Here is an 18,091-nt window from a genome sequence, read left to right as displayed (position 1 = left end):
AATGGCCAAACGTATCATTACAAAAGTTCTCAATGCTGCTGAAAGAGAAATATAATGTGGATAATATTGAATAAATATATTTTCGTCAGGTTAAATACTGATAATTGCTCACTCAAACCACTTTATCTAATCCTCTCCACTTAACCGTCAGACTCGTCATGTTTGTAGTTTTTTAAACACTTTTTATCCGCGTTTGTAGTTCTAATCGAATCCTCGTCCATCTCGCAATGGGTTGTGGGCAATATCAGCCGTTAGAGTGCGCATCGATCTGCACTTCGGATTCTGACCGGAAATAGTAAACCATCCGGGAATCTTTGGAATACTTTTTTCAACATACTAAGATTTGGGACATACTAATTATTTTTTCGAATACTATTTAGTACGGATAGTATGCGAATTGGGACGCAACACATCGCTCAGGGTGGTGTGCTGCCCAACATTCAGGCCGTGCTGCTGCCCAAGAAGAACGAGAAGCCCGCCAAATCCAAATAAACACACTAAAGTCTACTTTAGCGACCCAAAGGCTCTTTTAAGAGCCACAATTTCTTCTTGAGAGAGTGATTTCATTATCCCATCTTTATTTATTAAATCTTTATTTTGAACATTTACACAAACATGTCTCTGAAAGACCATTTCCTGTAAAAAAATAAACATGTAAATGTCTCAGAGGTTACCTGAATAAATTTCTTTTTTTTTATTTAATATAAAAGAAAAACAACGGATATGTTATATAATTATCAATATTAAACCCCTATTTATTCCCACTATCAAGAATCAAAAGTCTGACCACGGCTTGGAAACGGGTGACGTCAACTAGATCCGCCCGTGATTGTGGTTTCAATCAGGTCCGCTATCTGACTGTAAACTCACACTAAGAACAAGTTTCTAGTTCTTGAATTAAGCCTTTTTGTAATATAATAAATTAATGATTGTGTTTGCTTAAGTGATTTCTAAAGCATTATAAAATAAGGGAAGTGTATTTTGGCCAGTGTTTTATAATGCAGTTTAATAAGTGTCCAGTGGGGTTTCTCCTATTCTATGTAGTGAGAGATTTAAACCACCATGACCTATTCTAAGACGCGTAATTATCATTTCTTCCTTTGGATTTTCATAGTCATAGTGTCATCTGTCCCAGTGTTCTTGCCATATTTTGTTTATATGTACCTTAATACCAAAGAGCGCTGACACCTAAAAATATAAAATATAGACACCTCAGCTTATGTAGTCAAAAAGCTCTGACATTATGCACAATATTTCACTTATTCATTGCGAAAAATGCGGGAAAATGAAACAAAGGGACGGAGTCGGATGTGGGATGGTCGTTGTCGGTGGGCGTGATTAACATTTGAAAGCTTCTGATTGGCTCGCCTACAAGTTACGGAACGTTTAATGTGGCCAATGAAATCATTCTATAGGTGGAGACTCCCAATCACAGAGGCCGTTCTTCTCTTCTGATATTAGCATAGGGCAGAGCATAAAAACCCGCCTGTAGTAACTCAGCTTTATTGCTCTTTGAGTGTCTCTGAGTGAAGCTTCATCATGCCTGAACCAGCGAAGTCCGCCCCCAAGAAGGGCTCGAAGAAGGCCGTCACTAAAACCGCCGGCAAGGGCGGAAAGAAGCGCAAGAGGTCCAGGAAGGAGAGCTACGCGATCTACGTGTACAAAGTCCTGAAGCAGGTTCATCCCGACACCGGCATCTCCTCCAAGGCGATGGGAATCATGAACTCTTTCGTCAACGACATCTTCGAGCGCATCGCCGGTGAAGCGTCTCGTCTCGCTCACTACAACAAGCGCTCCACCATCACATCGAGAGAGATCCAGACCGCCGTGCGTCTGCTGCTGCCCGGGGAGCTGGCCAAACACGCCGTGTCTGAGGGCACAAAGGCGGTCACCAAATACACCAGCTCAAAGTAAAGCCGCTCATCTGATCCCACACAAAGGCTCTTTTAAGAGCCACACATACTGTCTTTAGAAAGAGCTTTATTTCCTTCACCGTTTAGCACAGTTTAATGAGTAAGCTTTATCCTTATAAATTATTGCTAATTTTGGTGAAAAACATTTTAATGTTTTACAACTTTCTAATTCAATTTTTAATTAGATATTTATTTTAACCGGCTCTAAATGCAATCTTTATTTAGTTAATGTGCCATTATTATCTATAAGCCGATTCATAAATGTTTTTAAACAAACTCATGTGGAAAATTTGCTCTATGGTGGAAAAGATTACAAATGTAAAATGAAGCTCAAGATCATGTGAGTAGAAACATCTCTGCTGAAATCTCATCACTGTCAGTTAAAGATCAGTTTTATTAGGTCTGGTGTAAAATGGCTGTTAAATGTGTAGTTTAGTGGCAGAGCATCCAAAGGCAACTTCAGTTTCTTACAATGAAAACATGATGAACTCAGACAATGTGTTCAGCTTAGATGATGGTTTATAAATGATGACACAAATGTGAGACAAAGACATTTATTACACACTTTTGGGCATATACACATTAATTTGAACTTTTTTATATATTCAGAATAAAACTTTGGTCTGTATGTTTACAAATTACAGAAACAAGTGAAACAGAACCAGCAACACTGAAGAACATTATTACTGAAGAACAAACATCACACAGATATGATCAAGTCATTTTCTTTTAAAGTTATGACAAATCTAAATAACGAGTCTAAATAATGAGTAAATATGGATCATATAAAAGCATAAACTAAAATATTTATCATGTTTAATGAGAGATGATATAAGGTAAATCAAATATGTTAACAGAAATATGATCACTCTGAATCGTTTTAAACATGTTAATATCAGAGTTGTCTTTCAAAAGAGCTTAAGAAAACCGTCCTTGCTATTTTGTTCCTTTTAACGTTTTTTTTTTTTTTTTTTAAGCTGTAGGTATTATAAGATCTTAACAGATGTTAGTGTCACAGGTCGGGGCGGGTCAAGCCAGACTGCACCCACCCCTGAAAAACCCGGGAACCACCTCGAGGAACGTGTCAAGGACCAGACAGACAAGGGAATAAAATAATACAGTTTCTTTTATTATATTAAAAGTTTGGTGAACTAGATAAGTCCTAATTAAAATCTCCTTCTTGCCGCCAGGACAGTTCAAGAGTCTCTAAACCTCCTGGGACAGGAGGGGAGGAACGATCGTGACGGACCGGAGGCTCGTCGAAGGGGAATAAGGGGGGAATCCCCACGCCGTCCAGGTAGGTCACTGGGTAAGTACTCCTCTACGGGACTCAAGAGGGGAGGTCATGGTCATACGAACCCCATTCAGACTGGAACCAGGTAAGTATGCAGATGCGGAGGCGAAGCGAGTCACTGGTGTTACTCCGGAGGGAGGTACTCAGATGTGGGGGCAAGCGAGCCACTGGAACGATACAGCAAGGTTTAACTGTCCAACAGTATATGAAGCTTTCCAACCGATATACCTTCTCTTCTTCTGAATGGGGTAAAGGCTTCCAATAGGGGCGTGTGGAGACCACCAGGCGGGAAGGGCGCTTTGAGCGGGACGCTCACTTCGGCTGAGCACTGGAACAGACACCGCACAGTTTCAACGGTTCAACAGTACATGAAGCTTTTCAACTGATATACCTTCTCTTCTTTTGAACAGGGTAAAGGTTTCCAATAGGGGCGTGTGGAGACCACCAGGCGGGAAGGGCACTTTGAGCGGGACGCTCACTTCGGCTGAGCACTGGAACAGACACCGCACAGTTTCAACGGTTCAACAGTACATGAAGCTTTGCAACTGATATACCTTCTCTTCTTCTGAACAGGGTAAAGGCTTCCAATAGGGACGTGTGGAGACCACCAGGCGGGAAGGACACTTTGGGCGGAACGCTCCACTTCAGCTGAGCACTGGAACAGTACAGCAAGGTCTCAACGGTTCAACAGTATGTGAAGCTTTTCAACTGATATACCTTCTCTTCTTTTGAACAGGGTAAAGGCTTCCAATAGGGGTGTGTGGAGACCACCAGGCGGGAAGGACACTTTGGGCGGAACGCTCCACTTCAGCTGAGCACTGGAACAGTACAGCAAGGTCTCAACGGTTCAACAGTATGTGAAGCTTTTCAACTGATATACCTTCTCTTCTTTTGAACAGGGTAAAGGCTTCCAATAGGGGCGTGTGGAGACCACCAGGCGGGATGGGCACTTTGAGCGGGACGCTCACTTCGGCTGCGCACTGGAACAGACACCGCACAGTCTCAACGGTTCAACAGTACATGAAGCTTTGCAACTGATATACCTTCTCTTCTTCTGAACAGGTTCAACAGTGACATTAGTCTTAACAGAAAACATAACTATTGAATGGTAACTATCTTCTGTAAAAAAAAATTTGTTAAGATTTTTTCCTTTGTCAGCTAACGAAACAAAATGTTGCCTAGTTCTACCATGAAGACTCGGGAGACCAGATAAAGTATGATAACACCACAAGTTTATTAGCAGACCAGCAAGTATTAAATTAGAGGTTCTTTGGCGTAGGCCCCGTCCGTAGCGCTCGTCACGAGGGTAACGGACTCTGCATTTCCTGCCTGAAGATGAAGGCAGGGGAGCAGCCGACCTACGGGAGGTATAGACAGGGACCGACCTGGTGGTGGTGGGGAGGATGGAGGCAATGCTGGCGTCAGCATCTGTGAACTCAGACATGTGTTAATTACCGATTTTTTATACTCTGAGAATTATGACTTGATTGGATAGGTCTGAATGTGATAAGTGACGTAACATTGAATCTTCCTGCCAGAACTTGCGCATAAGCTTCATTTCTACCATGAAGACTCGGGAGACCAGATAAAGTATGATAACACCACAAGTTTATTAGCAGACCAGCAAGTATTAAATTAGAGGTTCTTTGGCGTAGGCCCCGTCCGTAGCGCTCGTCACGAGGGTAACGTACTCTGCATTTCCTGCCTGAAGATGAAGGCAGGGGAGCAGCCGACCCCCAAAAATTGGTGGAGGAAATTAGTTCCTCCAGGACGGGACCTACTCACCCCCAAAAATTGTAAAATAATTGTATACTCGCCCGTCGTAAATGCTGCGATTCCTTGAACGGCCACAGATGGGCCTTGATCAGCCAGGTAGAGACAAAAGCCTTGAACGGCCGCAGACAGGCCTTGATCAGCCAGGTAGAGACAAAAACCTTGAACGGCCGCAGACAGGCCTTGATCAGCCAGGTAGAGACGAAAGCCTTGAACGGCCGCAGACGGGTCTTGATCAGCCAGGTAGAGACGAAAGCCTTGAACGGCCACAGACGGGTCTTGATCAGCCAGGTAGAGACGAAAGCCTTGAATGGCCACAAGACAGAGCCTTGATCGGCCGCATGGAAATGAAGGCAACGTTAGGCTACCTGGAGACAAAGGCCACGTTAGGCTGCATGTAGACCAAGGCCACCTGGAGACGAAGGCCAAATTAGGCCACCTGGAGACGAAGGCCACGTTAGGCCGCATGTAAACGAAGGCCACGTTAGGCCACCTGGAGACGAAGGCCACGTTAGGCGGCATGCAGGCGAAGGCCACGTTAGGCCGCATGTAGACGAAGGCCACGTTAGGCCACATGTAGACGAAGGCCACGTTAGGCCACCTGGAGACGAAGGCCACGTTAGGCCACCTGGAGACGAAGGCCACGTTAGGCCACCTGGAGACGAAGGCCACGTTAGGCCGCATGTAAACGAAGGCCACGTTAGGCCACCTGGAGACGAAGGCCACGTTAGGCCGCATGTAGACGAAGGCCACGTTAGGCCGCATGTAGACGAAGGCCACGTTAGGCCACCTGGAGACGAAGGCCACGTTAGGCCACCTGGAGACGAAGGCCACGTTAGGCCACCTGGAGACGAAGGCCACGTTGGGCCACCTGGAGACGAAGGCCACCTGGAGACAAAGGCCACGTTAGGCAATTGACGAAGAATAAGAGCTATAGAGACTGACAAACGGCATGAGTAATAATCTGAGAATGTGACGCTGTGACACCACCACCAGTATTTGCATAAGAATTACTTAGAATATGGACATTGAACATGCAATAACTATGGATATTGACATAGGTGTTAACCAATAAACAGAGGGAATTGTTATGCTACTGCAAAAGCCGCGTAGGCTGTATGGACTGCCACGTTGGCCAAATATTCAATGCCTCCATAGGCCATGGTACGGAGAGCTGCGTAGGCTGTATGAACTGCCACGTTGGCCATATATTCACTGCCTCAATAGGCCGGGGTACGAAAAGCTGCGTAGGCTGCATGTTCTGCCACGTTGGCCATATATTCACTGCCTCAATAGGCCGGGGTACGAAAAGCCGCGTAGGCTGTATGTTCTGCCGCGTTGGCCATATATTCACTGCCTCAATAGGCCATGGTACAGAGAGCTGCGTAGGCTGTATGACTGCCACGTTAGCCGTGTATACTGCCTCAATAGGCCGGGGTACGGAAAGCCACGTAGGCTGTATGACTGCCACGTTAGGTCGTATATACTGCCATGAGAGGCCGGGGTACGAAAAGTTGCGTAGGCTGTATGGACTGCCACGTTAGGCCGTGTATACTGCCTCGATAGGCCGGGGTGCGAAAAAAAACCCCATATAGGCTGTATGACTGCCAAGTTAGGCCGTGTACAGCCTTGATAGGAGAGGGTACAAGAAAGACGCGGCGACTGAGAATGATAAGCCGGTGCGCAGAGAAGGCTGCGATAGCCCATAGTGAGGAGAAGACAGCGTGGGTGCATGAGTTGGTCTCGATAGACCCCATGAAAAAGTATTAGGAGTTAAATGATAAACTGTAACTTACCTGATGCTTGTCAAGACACGTAGGCAATCTTAGATTACCTGAAGGTTTGCTCATTCTATGATATTAGAATGCTGACGACCATCTTGACCACCAAACAATCCTGCGTTCAGTTGCTGTTGTAGCAGCACATAACCCTGAATGAATGTCCGGTATACTGAGGAGATGGTCTTTAGGTCTGTCTCTAGGTGAGTTAACCACCTTGATATGGGAGAGCGTTGGGGAATATAAAAATTGCAGAATGATTAGGGGTACAGGGATGTGCTTAGAATATCCTCTTTTACCGAGACGAAGGCCACGCTGATGAAGCCGCAGTAGGCCACAGAGATGAAGGCTACAATAGGCCACCTGGACAGAGACCACGTTAGGCCACAGAGAAATTCATGAAAGGCATAGAGACTGACGAAAACAGGATTGATGAGTAGTAATGAAGGAGAAAACATGCCACCGCCAGTATTTGCATGAAAATTATTACTTGAAGTTGCTGAGTGTTTGAGTCAGATCTTGCTTGTACTATAATGCGGAGGATGACCATGTACACGGCACCTTGATAGAGTATGCGGACTCCACGCATTGAGCTGCGTTCGTAGCAGCCCCAATCCAAAGAATGACCTAGGCATAGAGGAGTTGGGGAACTGCAGTTCTTAGCATCTGCAGTTGGAGGATTCGAAACCGTTGGGCGTGACCAGAGGTTAAATTGGGCCGGAGCGCACCGGAGCGCAGCTCCGCCTCCTCAGGTCCACAACACACCCTGCTGGAGCTCAGCTCCGTCTCCTTCAGCACGAAATATTATTATTAGACTTTAATTATTGTTCGTCTCCTGACAAATACAGGCTATATGGAATTATCAGATGCCATAAGGCATTAATCGCTGCGTTCTCTGGTTCAGCACCGCGCCCACAGCCATCAAGGTAAACCCGTCACAATTCTAACAGTGAGTTACCATGGAAATCCGCGAACTGCTAGAGCAGCGATCCGTTCTCTGCAGAAAAAAGCAGCCAATTACAATTCCCTTGTTGTGCAGCCTACCGAAGTTAATGACAAGTTTATCATAATATTCAAGTTGTGTGTTCAGTGCTGTTCGCGAGTGTCATGATAAAATAAACAATAAAAGCATGATAAGTCACGAAAGACAACTGAATTACTGACAGGATGCTGTGCGCGCTCCGAGCGCAACACGGACAAACGGACAAGCATTCTAGCCTTTGTCTTCGGTTGCGCGCCTAAACGGCCAAATCAACACAGAAATATAGGCTATCAAAAGTATTCAAGTATTCACATAAACATAGTAGATGTAAGCACTGTGGGCGTTCACACACACGAAGAGGATTTATACTCATCATTTGGCCAACCTCACAGTGAGAGCCCTGCACAATTAATTCCATATTGCAACTTATTTATTGTTTGCTGCATAATTGTTTGTTTTTAGTTGTAGACCTAATAATTACTATTGTTTACATTTTATTGGGGAAAAAAAGCTTTTTAATAATAATTTTATATAATTTTTGATTGTGGCTCTTTTGGAAAAATGCATTTAACAAAAATGAAAAAAAAAAAAAATGGCTCTTTGGTCAAAAAAAGTTCCCAACCCTTTTCAGGGACACTCATCTTTAGGGGAGTATTGTCAAATAATCTACTGCCCACTGACAAGCTATTTATTATTCATTTTTTGGCCTTCAAACTTATTAAAAATGCACATAATGTAGATCAGAGAAATCAAATTTTTCTCGGGGGAGCATTCCCCCGAACCCCCCTAACTACCTCAAATTTGGGACTTCACTGATTTAAAAAAAAAACCTGCTTATGGTCCTAAGTGAACTGTAAAGTATTTCTCTTTGTTTGAATAACTCAACTCTAACTTACACAGTAATACTGGAAAAAGAGCCCCTTTGGTGTAAAAACACATTAAGTATTTTTCCGGCGCGATTTTGAATGACCATTCACCGTAAATAAGGGCTCCCCCTCCCTACAAAAGCCAATTTACCCACTGGGCGTGACTCCAGCTCACAGCTAGATAGAACACCATCTAACCATCAGAACCTGTTGAGAGAACCCGCAGAAGAAAATAAACCAGAACAGCATGACAAATACATAACTGACAATTGAAAACCAAACAAATGCCCTTGCGGAAGGATAAGAATGTTTTAGAAGACGCTTTACTAGCTAATAAACCATAGCTGGCTATAGAACCCTGCAAAGCAACCGAACCAATGAAAAACATTAATCAATGTGAGAGTCATCGTTTGATAACCTGAGCCAAGTTCATACTGTATGATGATTTTTTTTTTTTTCTGTCCATGTTTGGCAGTCTGAGACAAATATCGCAATCCTAAATTCTTTTGACCATAGGTTAAAATATTGTGTCTTTGATAACATGTTTGACATACTCACCAACAGCCATGATAAAATTGTAACCTGAAGTAAATTAAACAAATGTGAGTGGGTTGATGTAACCTCCAGACAAATTCTTGTGCATTTGATTATCATGCAGTCTGACATTAATGCAGTGGAGTTCCCACAGTGTGACATCAGGATCACAGTCTGAAAAGCAACGATTCACAATGATTATAAGCCGCACCGTGTGTGCCAGCTTTGGTGACGAGAAAAACAAAAAGCTCACTGCGAGAGAGCTCGTCATTTGCAGAAATCAGTACGCATGTGCAGACTTTGTCAAACAGTCACACTATATTTACTCCCCGTATATTGTGTTAGTCTCGATAGACTGACAAATGTTGGTGTTTACAATGCGAGCGTAGCCAATCACAGACACGTCTTTCCTGAAGCTCAAACAGTAGAGCGTAGCACCAGCAACGCCAAGCCATGGGTTCGACTCCCAGGGAAAGCAAGATCCGACAAAATACCAAATGTGCACCCTAAATACGATGCAAGTCGCCCTGAACCAAAGCGTCTGCCAAATGCGTAAATGTAAATGTCTGTGGAGCGCTTGAATGCAATGGCCAATTGGAGGAGCCAACACAACACGGAACATACACAATCAGGATTGAATGGCTCAGCGCTTGTTCACTGACCAATTCTGCCTTCTAGTGCATACGTTTGACCAACGAAGAGTAGAACATGCTATAGATTCATGATTTGGTTTAGTCAGATTGACCGAAACGGTTTCCACTAGTGTCCGAGTTTAGTTGAACTGAAGAATTTGACGGTTTCATGCATTTATAAAGGAAACGCACTCTGCTCACTTACTATATTCATAAAAGATTTGAATAATTGTATTCCCGTGCGATTTAGTTGCTGTACAGGATGCAATCTTTATGAGAAATGGGTCGGATTGAGTACGGAATTAAATTACTGCTATTGACTATCCAGTCAAACCTTGTTTATTAAGCAAACCTTACTTGACATATGATGCTTTGAGTACTAGCGAGATACACTTTGTTTAATTCATAATTGTAACCATGGCATCGTAGTACAGAAGGACCGAATGAGACATTGCACTAAATTCTAAAGTTCCTAAAAATAGACAGAGGCATCCAGATATCAGTAGCGGAATAAAACACGAATAGAGTCATATTAACTGGAGTAACGCAAAGACAAAAGCACAATTACTATACATGTTTGCTTTAATGAACTAATTTATTAATATGAAGCGCATATTTATAAAGCAATAAGCAACGGCACCTTTATAAGAGCACAGAACGCTGCGGTTCTTCCTCATGGTAAAGGAAGCCATGTTGAATTACACAAGGAAGCCATTTCAACACTGGGTGCCCTGTATGTTTGAGCAAAATATGTACTCTGCTGGATGACAGGCCCATAACACTTCTAAGCTTGAAACTATGGTGTCAGTTTCAATTGCATTTTGTATGTGACGAACTCACAGCGCTTGCAAGATGAATAGCACCATTGAATGAGAACGGATCAAGCACTGATGTCGGTGCTGTACTTAAAAATATATGCTGAGCAAATTAGCATAGTTAATTCAACTTTAGCGATCTGATAACACTGAACCCATTCGCGATTTCAGCTTAACTTCTGTTAATCATGAAGCCCCGATTAATGGGTGCATATCGCTTTAAAACCAGTGTTGGATTCCTTGCATTCGTGAGGAGAACGATAGAGGCTAATATGCTGTGCCAGCTGTTCGGTTTCAGCTTTTCTAAACAAAATACAATCGTTAACGGTAACCGGTGTCATGCGAATCATTTACGAGGCACTGTGGATAGTTTACAACACGAGCAAGCGACAACGAGCAACGCACAAGCAGGTGCACGTCTCGTGCACGCATGCTTGCGACAATTTGAGAAAGAGAAAAATACTACACCCGATCGATATCGGAAATGCATAATCATATACATATCACTGTGATGAAGTGATGACGTCAGAATGGTGATGAAGATCACAGCCGTGTCTTTGATAACATGCCCAGATAGTCCTCCATTGAAAGTGATTGTTCCACATCTAAACGCGTGTCTGTTGCCGCGACAGCCCAATGAACAGAATGATAGGCTGACATGGACTTTGAACTCGCCACTGTATTGCACATTAGGACCAGCGATCGACCGCCACGGAACGTCCGGATCGTCAACTGCAATGCTGGCGTCAGCATCTGTGAACTCAGACATGTGTTAATTACCGCTCTTTTATACTCTGAGAATTATGACTTGATTGGATAGGTCTGAATGTGATAAGTGACGTAACATTGAATCTTCCTGCCAGAACTTGCGCATAAGCTTCATTTCAACTACAGGATGCAGATGAAGTGATGCCAGTTGAAATATGTAAAATGTTCACTCCTAAACCGATTTCTGGACAAATCTGAAGCCCATTTTATACCTTCATTAGAATATTTTGAGATACAGACTGATTGGACCAGCCGGATCCAACAAAACACATCTAAGATTATACAAATTCTTGAGCCATTTATGTATGAGTTTCATAAATATGTAGTTTCTCTTAATTTAAATAGTCTGAGGACCCTCTTTACAGCCAAACCCGTGAACATAAACTCTAGTGGAAAGGATTCCTTTGACTATTTTATATTATTGTTATTGTTATTGTTATTATTATTATTATTATTATTAGTTACCCATGTTATTGTTGGAGGTCTGTTTTACTGAGGGCACAAAGGCTGTGACCAAATACACCAGCTCAAAGTAAAGCCTCTCATCTGATCAGAGACACAAAGGCTCTTTTAAGAGCCACTCATATCCGGTTGTGAAGTCTGACGTCACGTGTCTCATACCACAAGAAAAACAACAAACAGTGCTAATATTCACACACAATGTGGTGTAATACTACAAAAAATATTATTTATCTCCGTACCAAAATTCCAGATGGCCAGACAGTGATTCATCTTTTATAAATCGTTAAAATATTCATGTCTGTGACGCTGTGAGCACAGAGACTGTTGTGTAGACTGTAAGTATTTAAAATATTTAACTTTTTAAAATGTTGATGTCTAATATGAATAAATAACGCTCATAAACGGCCGTCAATGGCATGCTCAAGTGAAACGAGTTGAGGCTTGGACCCAGAAACGGCATTCCTCACATCACGACTTAAGCAGATTGTCTTTCAAAAGAGCTCCGATCTTTCATCTTCTCACACAAGTAAAGGAGGTATTATCAGATCTTCAGTGTTTGATGTTTAGCAGATGAACAAACAATCAACACATTTTTATTGAATAGTTTTGATCGTCACTGCCTCCCTTTAAAGGGAACGATCAACAAAGAGTTTGAATGATGAAATGCTTTCAAATGATTTAATTACAGACACTAAATATATATAAAGATTTAGTTATTACAAACAATGTTACAAATGTGAAAACACACTGTAGGCTAATACATGCTTATTCATTTCAACAGTTATTAACTTATACAGAACATTTGATACAGAATAAAACTGTTATGATTAATAATTACTCAAATGAACTAGAACAAGCAACAGTTTCATTGTCAAGCTTTCACTGAAGAACGATACTCGGTTACTTAACGTAACCTCGGTTCTCTCTAGAAGAGGGAACGAGTATTGCGTAAGTTCCTTACGCTACGGGAAAGTATTCTTTCTTCGAGATTTCTGAAAAACCCAAAATTATCCTTAATTTTGTAACATTGTCAACGCAGTGCGGCAGCCTGGCAGACCATAGCAGGCTATTCCAGCGTGCTATTGGCTGCTCTGCTGGCAACTGCAGCAGCCTATCGGTGAGCCCGCGTGACGTGGCGACCAATGAGGGCGCTTCGCGCCCACCTGGCTTCATTTGCCTACAGGTGGGGCGTGGCCACGTGTATATAAGCAGGGCTCACGGGCTGCATATTCGGTTTTCTTAGTTCTGAAGCGTAAAAGCCAGCGGGGCGCACGGCAAGGAACGCAATACTCGTTCCCTCTTCTAGAGAGAACCGAGGTTACGTTAAGTAACCGAGTATCGTTCTCTTACGAGAGGTTCTCTCGTATTGCGTAAGTTCCTTACGCTACGGGAACATATTGTCAACGCCGTGCGCGCCTCGCATACAGCATATGTATCCCAGGGAACCGGGGACCATAACACTGCTCGGGCAGGGTGGCCGGTAAAGAAAAAACGGGCCACCACATATACAGACACTTCATTCGAACTGACGGGTGGTTTACGACGGGTGGTTACAACACCCTGTCCCATGAATGAGGGAACGGCACCTGCCGGTCTCCTTCAAATTCACCACACCTTGTCTCATGAATGAGGGAGCGGCAACGCCGGTCGCCTTCAAATTCACAATATCTTGTTATATGAGTGAGGTAACGGCACCGCCGGTCACCTTCAAACTCACAACAGCTCGTCTCGTAAATGAGGGAACGGCACCGCCGGTCTCCTTCAAATTCACATGAGCCTAGTACCGAACTTACTACCAGTATGTGAGCTATGTCTGCGCAGAATCACTGGGCAGAACCAACGGCCCTATTGAACTGATAACACTTTCGCCTGTAAGGCAGGAACTTCCAGATTGTAAAATCTCACGAACGTAGACGGGGAGGCCCAGCCTGCCGCCATACAGATATCGTGGATCGAAATCCCTCTGGCCCAAGCCCACGAAGAGGCCATGCCTCTGGTGGAGTGTGCTCTGACACCTAGCGGGCACTGCAGGTGTTTGGAAGCGTATGCAGTTGCAATCGCGTCCACTATCCACCTGGACAGGGTCTGTTTCGAGGAGGCGAGACCTTTAGTGCGCCCACCAAACGAAACAAATAGCTGCTCAGAACGCCTGAAGGCGGCGGAGCGTGTGACATAAACCCTCAATGCCCTGACAGGGCAGAGGAAATTGCCACCGTCCCCCTCATCGGATGCTGGCAGAGCCGAGAGGGAGATAATCTGCGCCCTGAAGGGAGTGCCGATCGCTTTGGGGACATAACCATGCCTCGGTCTGAGAATGACCTTAGAGTCATTAGGACCGAACTCCATACACGTCGGGCTCACTGAGAGCGCGTGTAGATCCCCCACGCGTTTCACTGAAGCCAGAGCTATCAGAAACGTGGTTTTCAGCGAAAGGAACCTTGGTTCCACAGTCTCGAGCGGTTCAAAGGGATGAGCCTTCAGGGCCTCTAGGACCAAGGCCAGATCCCATATAGGAACCGACGGGGGCCGCGGGGGATTCATCCGTCTGGCTCCTCTGAGGAAACGGACGATGAGCTCGTTCCTTCCTAGCGTGCTACCTAGCGTCGTCTGAGCGAACGCTGCTATAGCCGCCACATACACTTTGAGCGTGGAAGGGGACCTGCCCAATTCCAAAAGCTCTTGGAGGAAGGAGAGCACCCGCTGGACCCCACATTGCTGTGGGTCCAATCCCTTGGAAACACACCACTCAGTGAACACCGACCACTTAGAACTATATAACCGCCTCGTCGAGGGGGCTCTAGAGTGTGAAATCGTGTTCATAACCCCTTCGGGCAGGTCAACGGGTATCCGTTGGTCACCCATACATGCAGAGACCATCGCTCTGGATGGGGATGCCAAACTGAGCCTCCTGCTTGAGAGAGAAGGTCTGCTCTCAGCGGAACTGGCCAGGGGGGTGAGTGCGACAGCTTCACCAGCTCTGGGTACCAAATCTGGTTCTCCCAGCGCGGTGCTATAAGGAGCACCGGACGGCGCGTTTCCCTGATTTTCGCTATGACCTGGGGCAATAGGGAGATCGGCGGGAAAGCATACAGCGGGAGGCTGGGCCAAGTTTGGGACAGCGCATCCTCGCTTTTGGACAGAAACGTCGGGCAGCGGGCGTTCTCTTTTGTTGCAAAGAGGTCGAGCTCCGCTCTGCCGAACAGGCGCCATACCAGCTGGACTGTCTGGGGGTGCAGGGACCATTCTCCTGGGAGAATGAGGCCCCTGGACAGCTTGTCCGGGCCCACATTGAGGTGGCCCGGCACGTGCGCAGCTCTCAACGAGCGCAGCGAGCTGTGTGCCCACACGAGCAGGCGTTCTGTCAGATTGCCCAGACCTCTGGACCTGACACCGCCCTGCCGGTTCACGTAGGACACCACTGTGGTGTTGTCCGACCGGACTAACACATGGTGTCCTCGTATAAGCGGGAGAAACTGCTTGAGCGCGTTCTCTACCGCTATCATCTCCAAACAGTTTATGTGTAGGAGTTTTTCCTCGCTCGACCAAAGGCCCGAGGCTGATCTGCCCTCGAAAACGGCGCCCCAACCCGTGGTGGAGGCGTCCGTCGAGATGACCTTGCGGTGTGAGATGGCTCCCATCGTCACTCCCCTCTGGTACCAGTCGGCTACTAACCAGGGCTCTAGGGCTGACACGCAGCCCTGAGTCACTCTGATCCTGAAGCCACCGGACGCCCAGGCCCTGTGAGGCACTCGGGCGTTTAACCAGCATTGCAGCGGGCGCATGCGCATTAAGCCCAGCTGGAGCACAGCTGCAGCTGAGGCCATACGTCCCAGCATCCTCTGAAACAGCTTGAGAGGTGCGATTTTGCCTGGCCGAAAGTACGCAGCCATGCGCCGAACTTGGCGCGCGCGATGGGGTGACAGGCGGGCTGACATTGCCACAGTGTCCAGATTCAAACCCAGAAATGAGGTTGATTGCGTGGGCACTAATGAGCTCTTGGTCCAATTGACCGTGAGCCCTAGGCTGTCCAGATGGCTGAGCAGCATTGCCCTGTGGGCGAGGAGCTCGGCCTCCGACTGCGCCAGGATGAGCCAATCGTCCAGATAGTTCAATACTCGCATCCCTCGATTTCTCAGAGGAGCGAGGGCCGCGTCCATGCACGGGGTGCTAGTGACAGGCCGAACGGAAGGACGGTGTATTGATAAGCCTGGCCGTCGAAGGCGAATCGTAAGAATGGCCTGTGACGCGGCGTTATCTTGATTTGAAAATATGCATCTTTCAAATCTAGGGAGATTAGCCAGTCTCTCGGGCGAATATGCGCGAGGATCTGCTTGGTCGTGAGCATCTTGAACGATCTTTTCATAAGAGCTTTGTTCAGACGCCTCAGATCCAGAATCGGTCTGAGCGACCCATCCCTTTTTGGCACGAGAAAATACCGGCTGTAAAAGCCTGACTCGCTCATAGAGTGGGGAACCGGTTCTATAGCCCCTTTGCACAGCAGCGTGGCTATTTCTGCTCGAAGTAGATGTGCTACTTCCTCGCTCACTCTCGTCTCTGTACGCGCACAGAAGCGCGGAGGGCGGCGAGCGAACTGCAGAGTGTAGCCGTGCTTCACTGTTTTCAGCACCCATTCTGATACACCTGGAATGGCTTCCCACGCTCTCGCGTGCGCCACACGGGATAGAACGGCCTCCGGGCTCGAAACGCCGCGCTTCGCGGGTTTGACGGCCCGTATAGGAGGGGCGGGCGCAGTGCGCGCGCTCTCTGTGCTGTGGGCCAGCCGATCGCTCGCGATGGCTGGCCGCCCTACACACTGCATCTCTGCCGCTTCGAGCGGGGAGTGGCTTGTGTGCGGCCCTAAACTCATCGCTCCGGCCACCCTGGGCGGAAAATAAATGGTGTGTGGCGTGGCGCGTGGCGCCTGAGGCATAATGTTCGCGAAAATGTGTGAGCGCGTTTGAGCGGGCACAACTCTTACGCGTGGAACATGACCGGTTAAGAGTGGCTGTGTGACAGCGCGTGTGGTGGTTAGTCGTGGACGCAAACAAGCGGACACGTGACCTAACTCTAGCACTCGAGCGGCCGGTGGCCGCTTTATGTGAGTGGGGGACACAGGGTTTATAGTGCTTGTGTGCAGGGGTGAACACAGAAAAGTGGGCACATTTACTGCATTTGAAAACACATACGGCGCGAGCCGTGCGACCAGAAATAATGCAACTTTTGTGATTTCTCTGGTTCGCCGTAAAAACGGCGGTTATTGACAGGCGAGAAGGCATTTTTGCCGGCTCGTTGGCTGCGTGAAATCCATCTGCAGCAGCCACAGTGGTGGGGGCTGACAGGAAAAAGAGTTTTGACGGTGGTCCGGCCGCGGCGGGACTTAACCGTCGTTTCTCGCCTCTTGCTAGGAGGACTTTGGAGGCTCGGGCTTCAGCGTGATCCTAGGCCGGGGGCCCCGAGGTGGAGGCGGCTTACCACGGCTGGAAGAGCGCGATCTGGGGCGGCCGCTCGGTCTTCTCTGAGACGAAGGGGGCCGCGCTGGGCGCTGCGCGGAGCTCGTTGCTGGCTGGTCACGAGGACGGCGAGCAGCGGAGCTATTGCTAGCGCCGGGGCGTCGAGGCAGGAAAAGGTTCATGGCCTGCGTCGTTTTCTGCACTTCGGAGAAACGGTCGACGATCCCCTTGACCGCTGGTCCGAAAAGCCCAGACGGAGAGAGCGGGGCGTTTAGGAAGGCCGCGCGCTCTGTTTCTCGCATGTCCGCGAGCGTGAGCCAGAGGTGGCGCTCAGCTACCGTGAGGGAGGCCATAGAGCGTCCGAGGGCCTGTGCTGCGGTCTTGGTGGCGCGAAGGGAGAGATCCGTCGCGCTTCGCAAATCCGTAATTAACTCAGCGTCACAGCATTTCTCGTCCATGTCGCGGAGGAGATTAGCTTGGAGGATTTGCAGCACGGCCATAGAGTGCAGAGCGGACGCAGCTTGACCGGAGGCAGCGAAAGCGCGGCCGATCAGCGATGACGTCACTCTGCAGGCCTTAGACGGGAGGGCAGCCTTTGAGCGCCAACCAGAAGGCGGGCAAAGGTGCGCTGCGACCGCCTCTTCCACCGGAGGGATAGCGTTGTAGCCTTTCTCGGCCGCGCCGTCAACTTGTGAGAGCGTCGAAGAAGCCTGAGACGAGACCCTCGCGGAGAATGGCGCATTCCAGGACTTTGCGAGCTCCTCGTGAAGCTCCGGCAAAAAGGGTGCAGTCCTGGAGGTGGGCGCACGGCGGCGACTGTTTAG

General features: G+C 47.1%; 1 protein-coding gene across 1 annotated transcript; it reads left to right on the top strand.

Annotated features, from left to right (window-relative positions):
* Positions 1-1,539: 1,539 nt before the first annotated feature.
* Positions 1,540-1,914, top strand: LOC307141967 (histone H2B-like; the record flags this gene model as incomplete). The annotated part of the gene is made up of 1 exon (XM_079842460.1): positions 1,540-1,914. The coding sequence occupies one exon, from the start codon at positions 1,540-1,542 to the stop codon at positions 1,912-1,914; it is 375 nt and encodes a 124-aa protein (XP_079698586.1).
* Positions 1,915-18,091: the final 16,177 nt, after the last annotated feature.

The sequence above is a fragment of the Gobio gobio genome, assembly GCF_949357685.1.
Source record: "Gobio gobio genome assembly, chromosome: 2".
NCBI classification, from domain to species: domain Eukaryota; kingdom Metazoa; phylum Chordata; class Actinopteri; order Cypriniformes; family Gobionidae; genus Gobio; species Gobio gobio.
The sequence above is the reverse complement of the archived record's forward strand: the minus strand, read 5'-3'. Positions and strand labels throughout refer to the sequence as shown.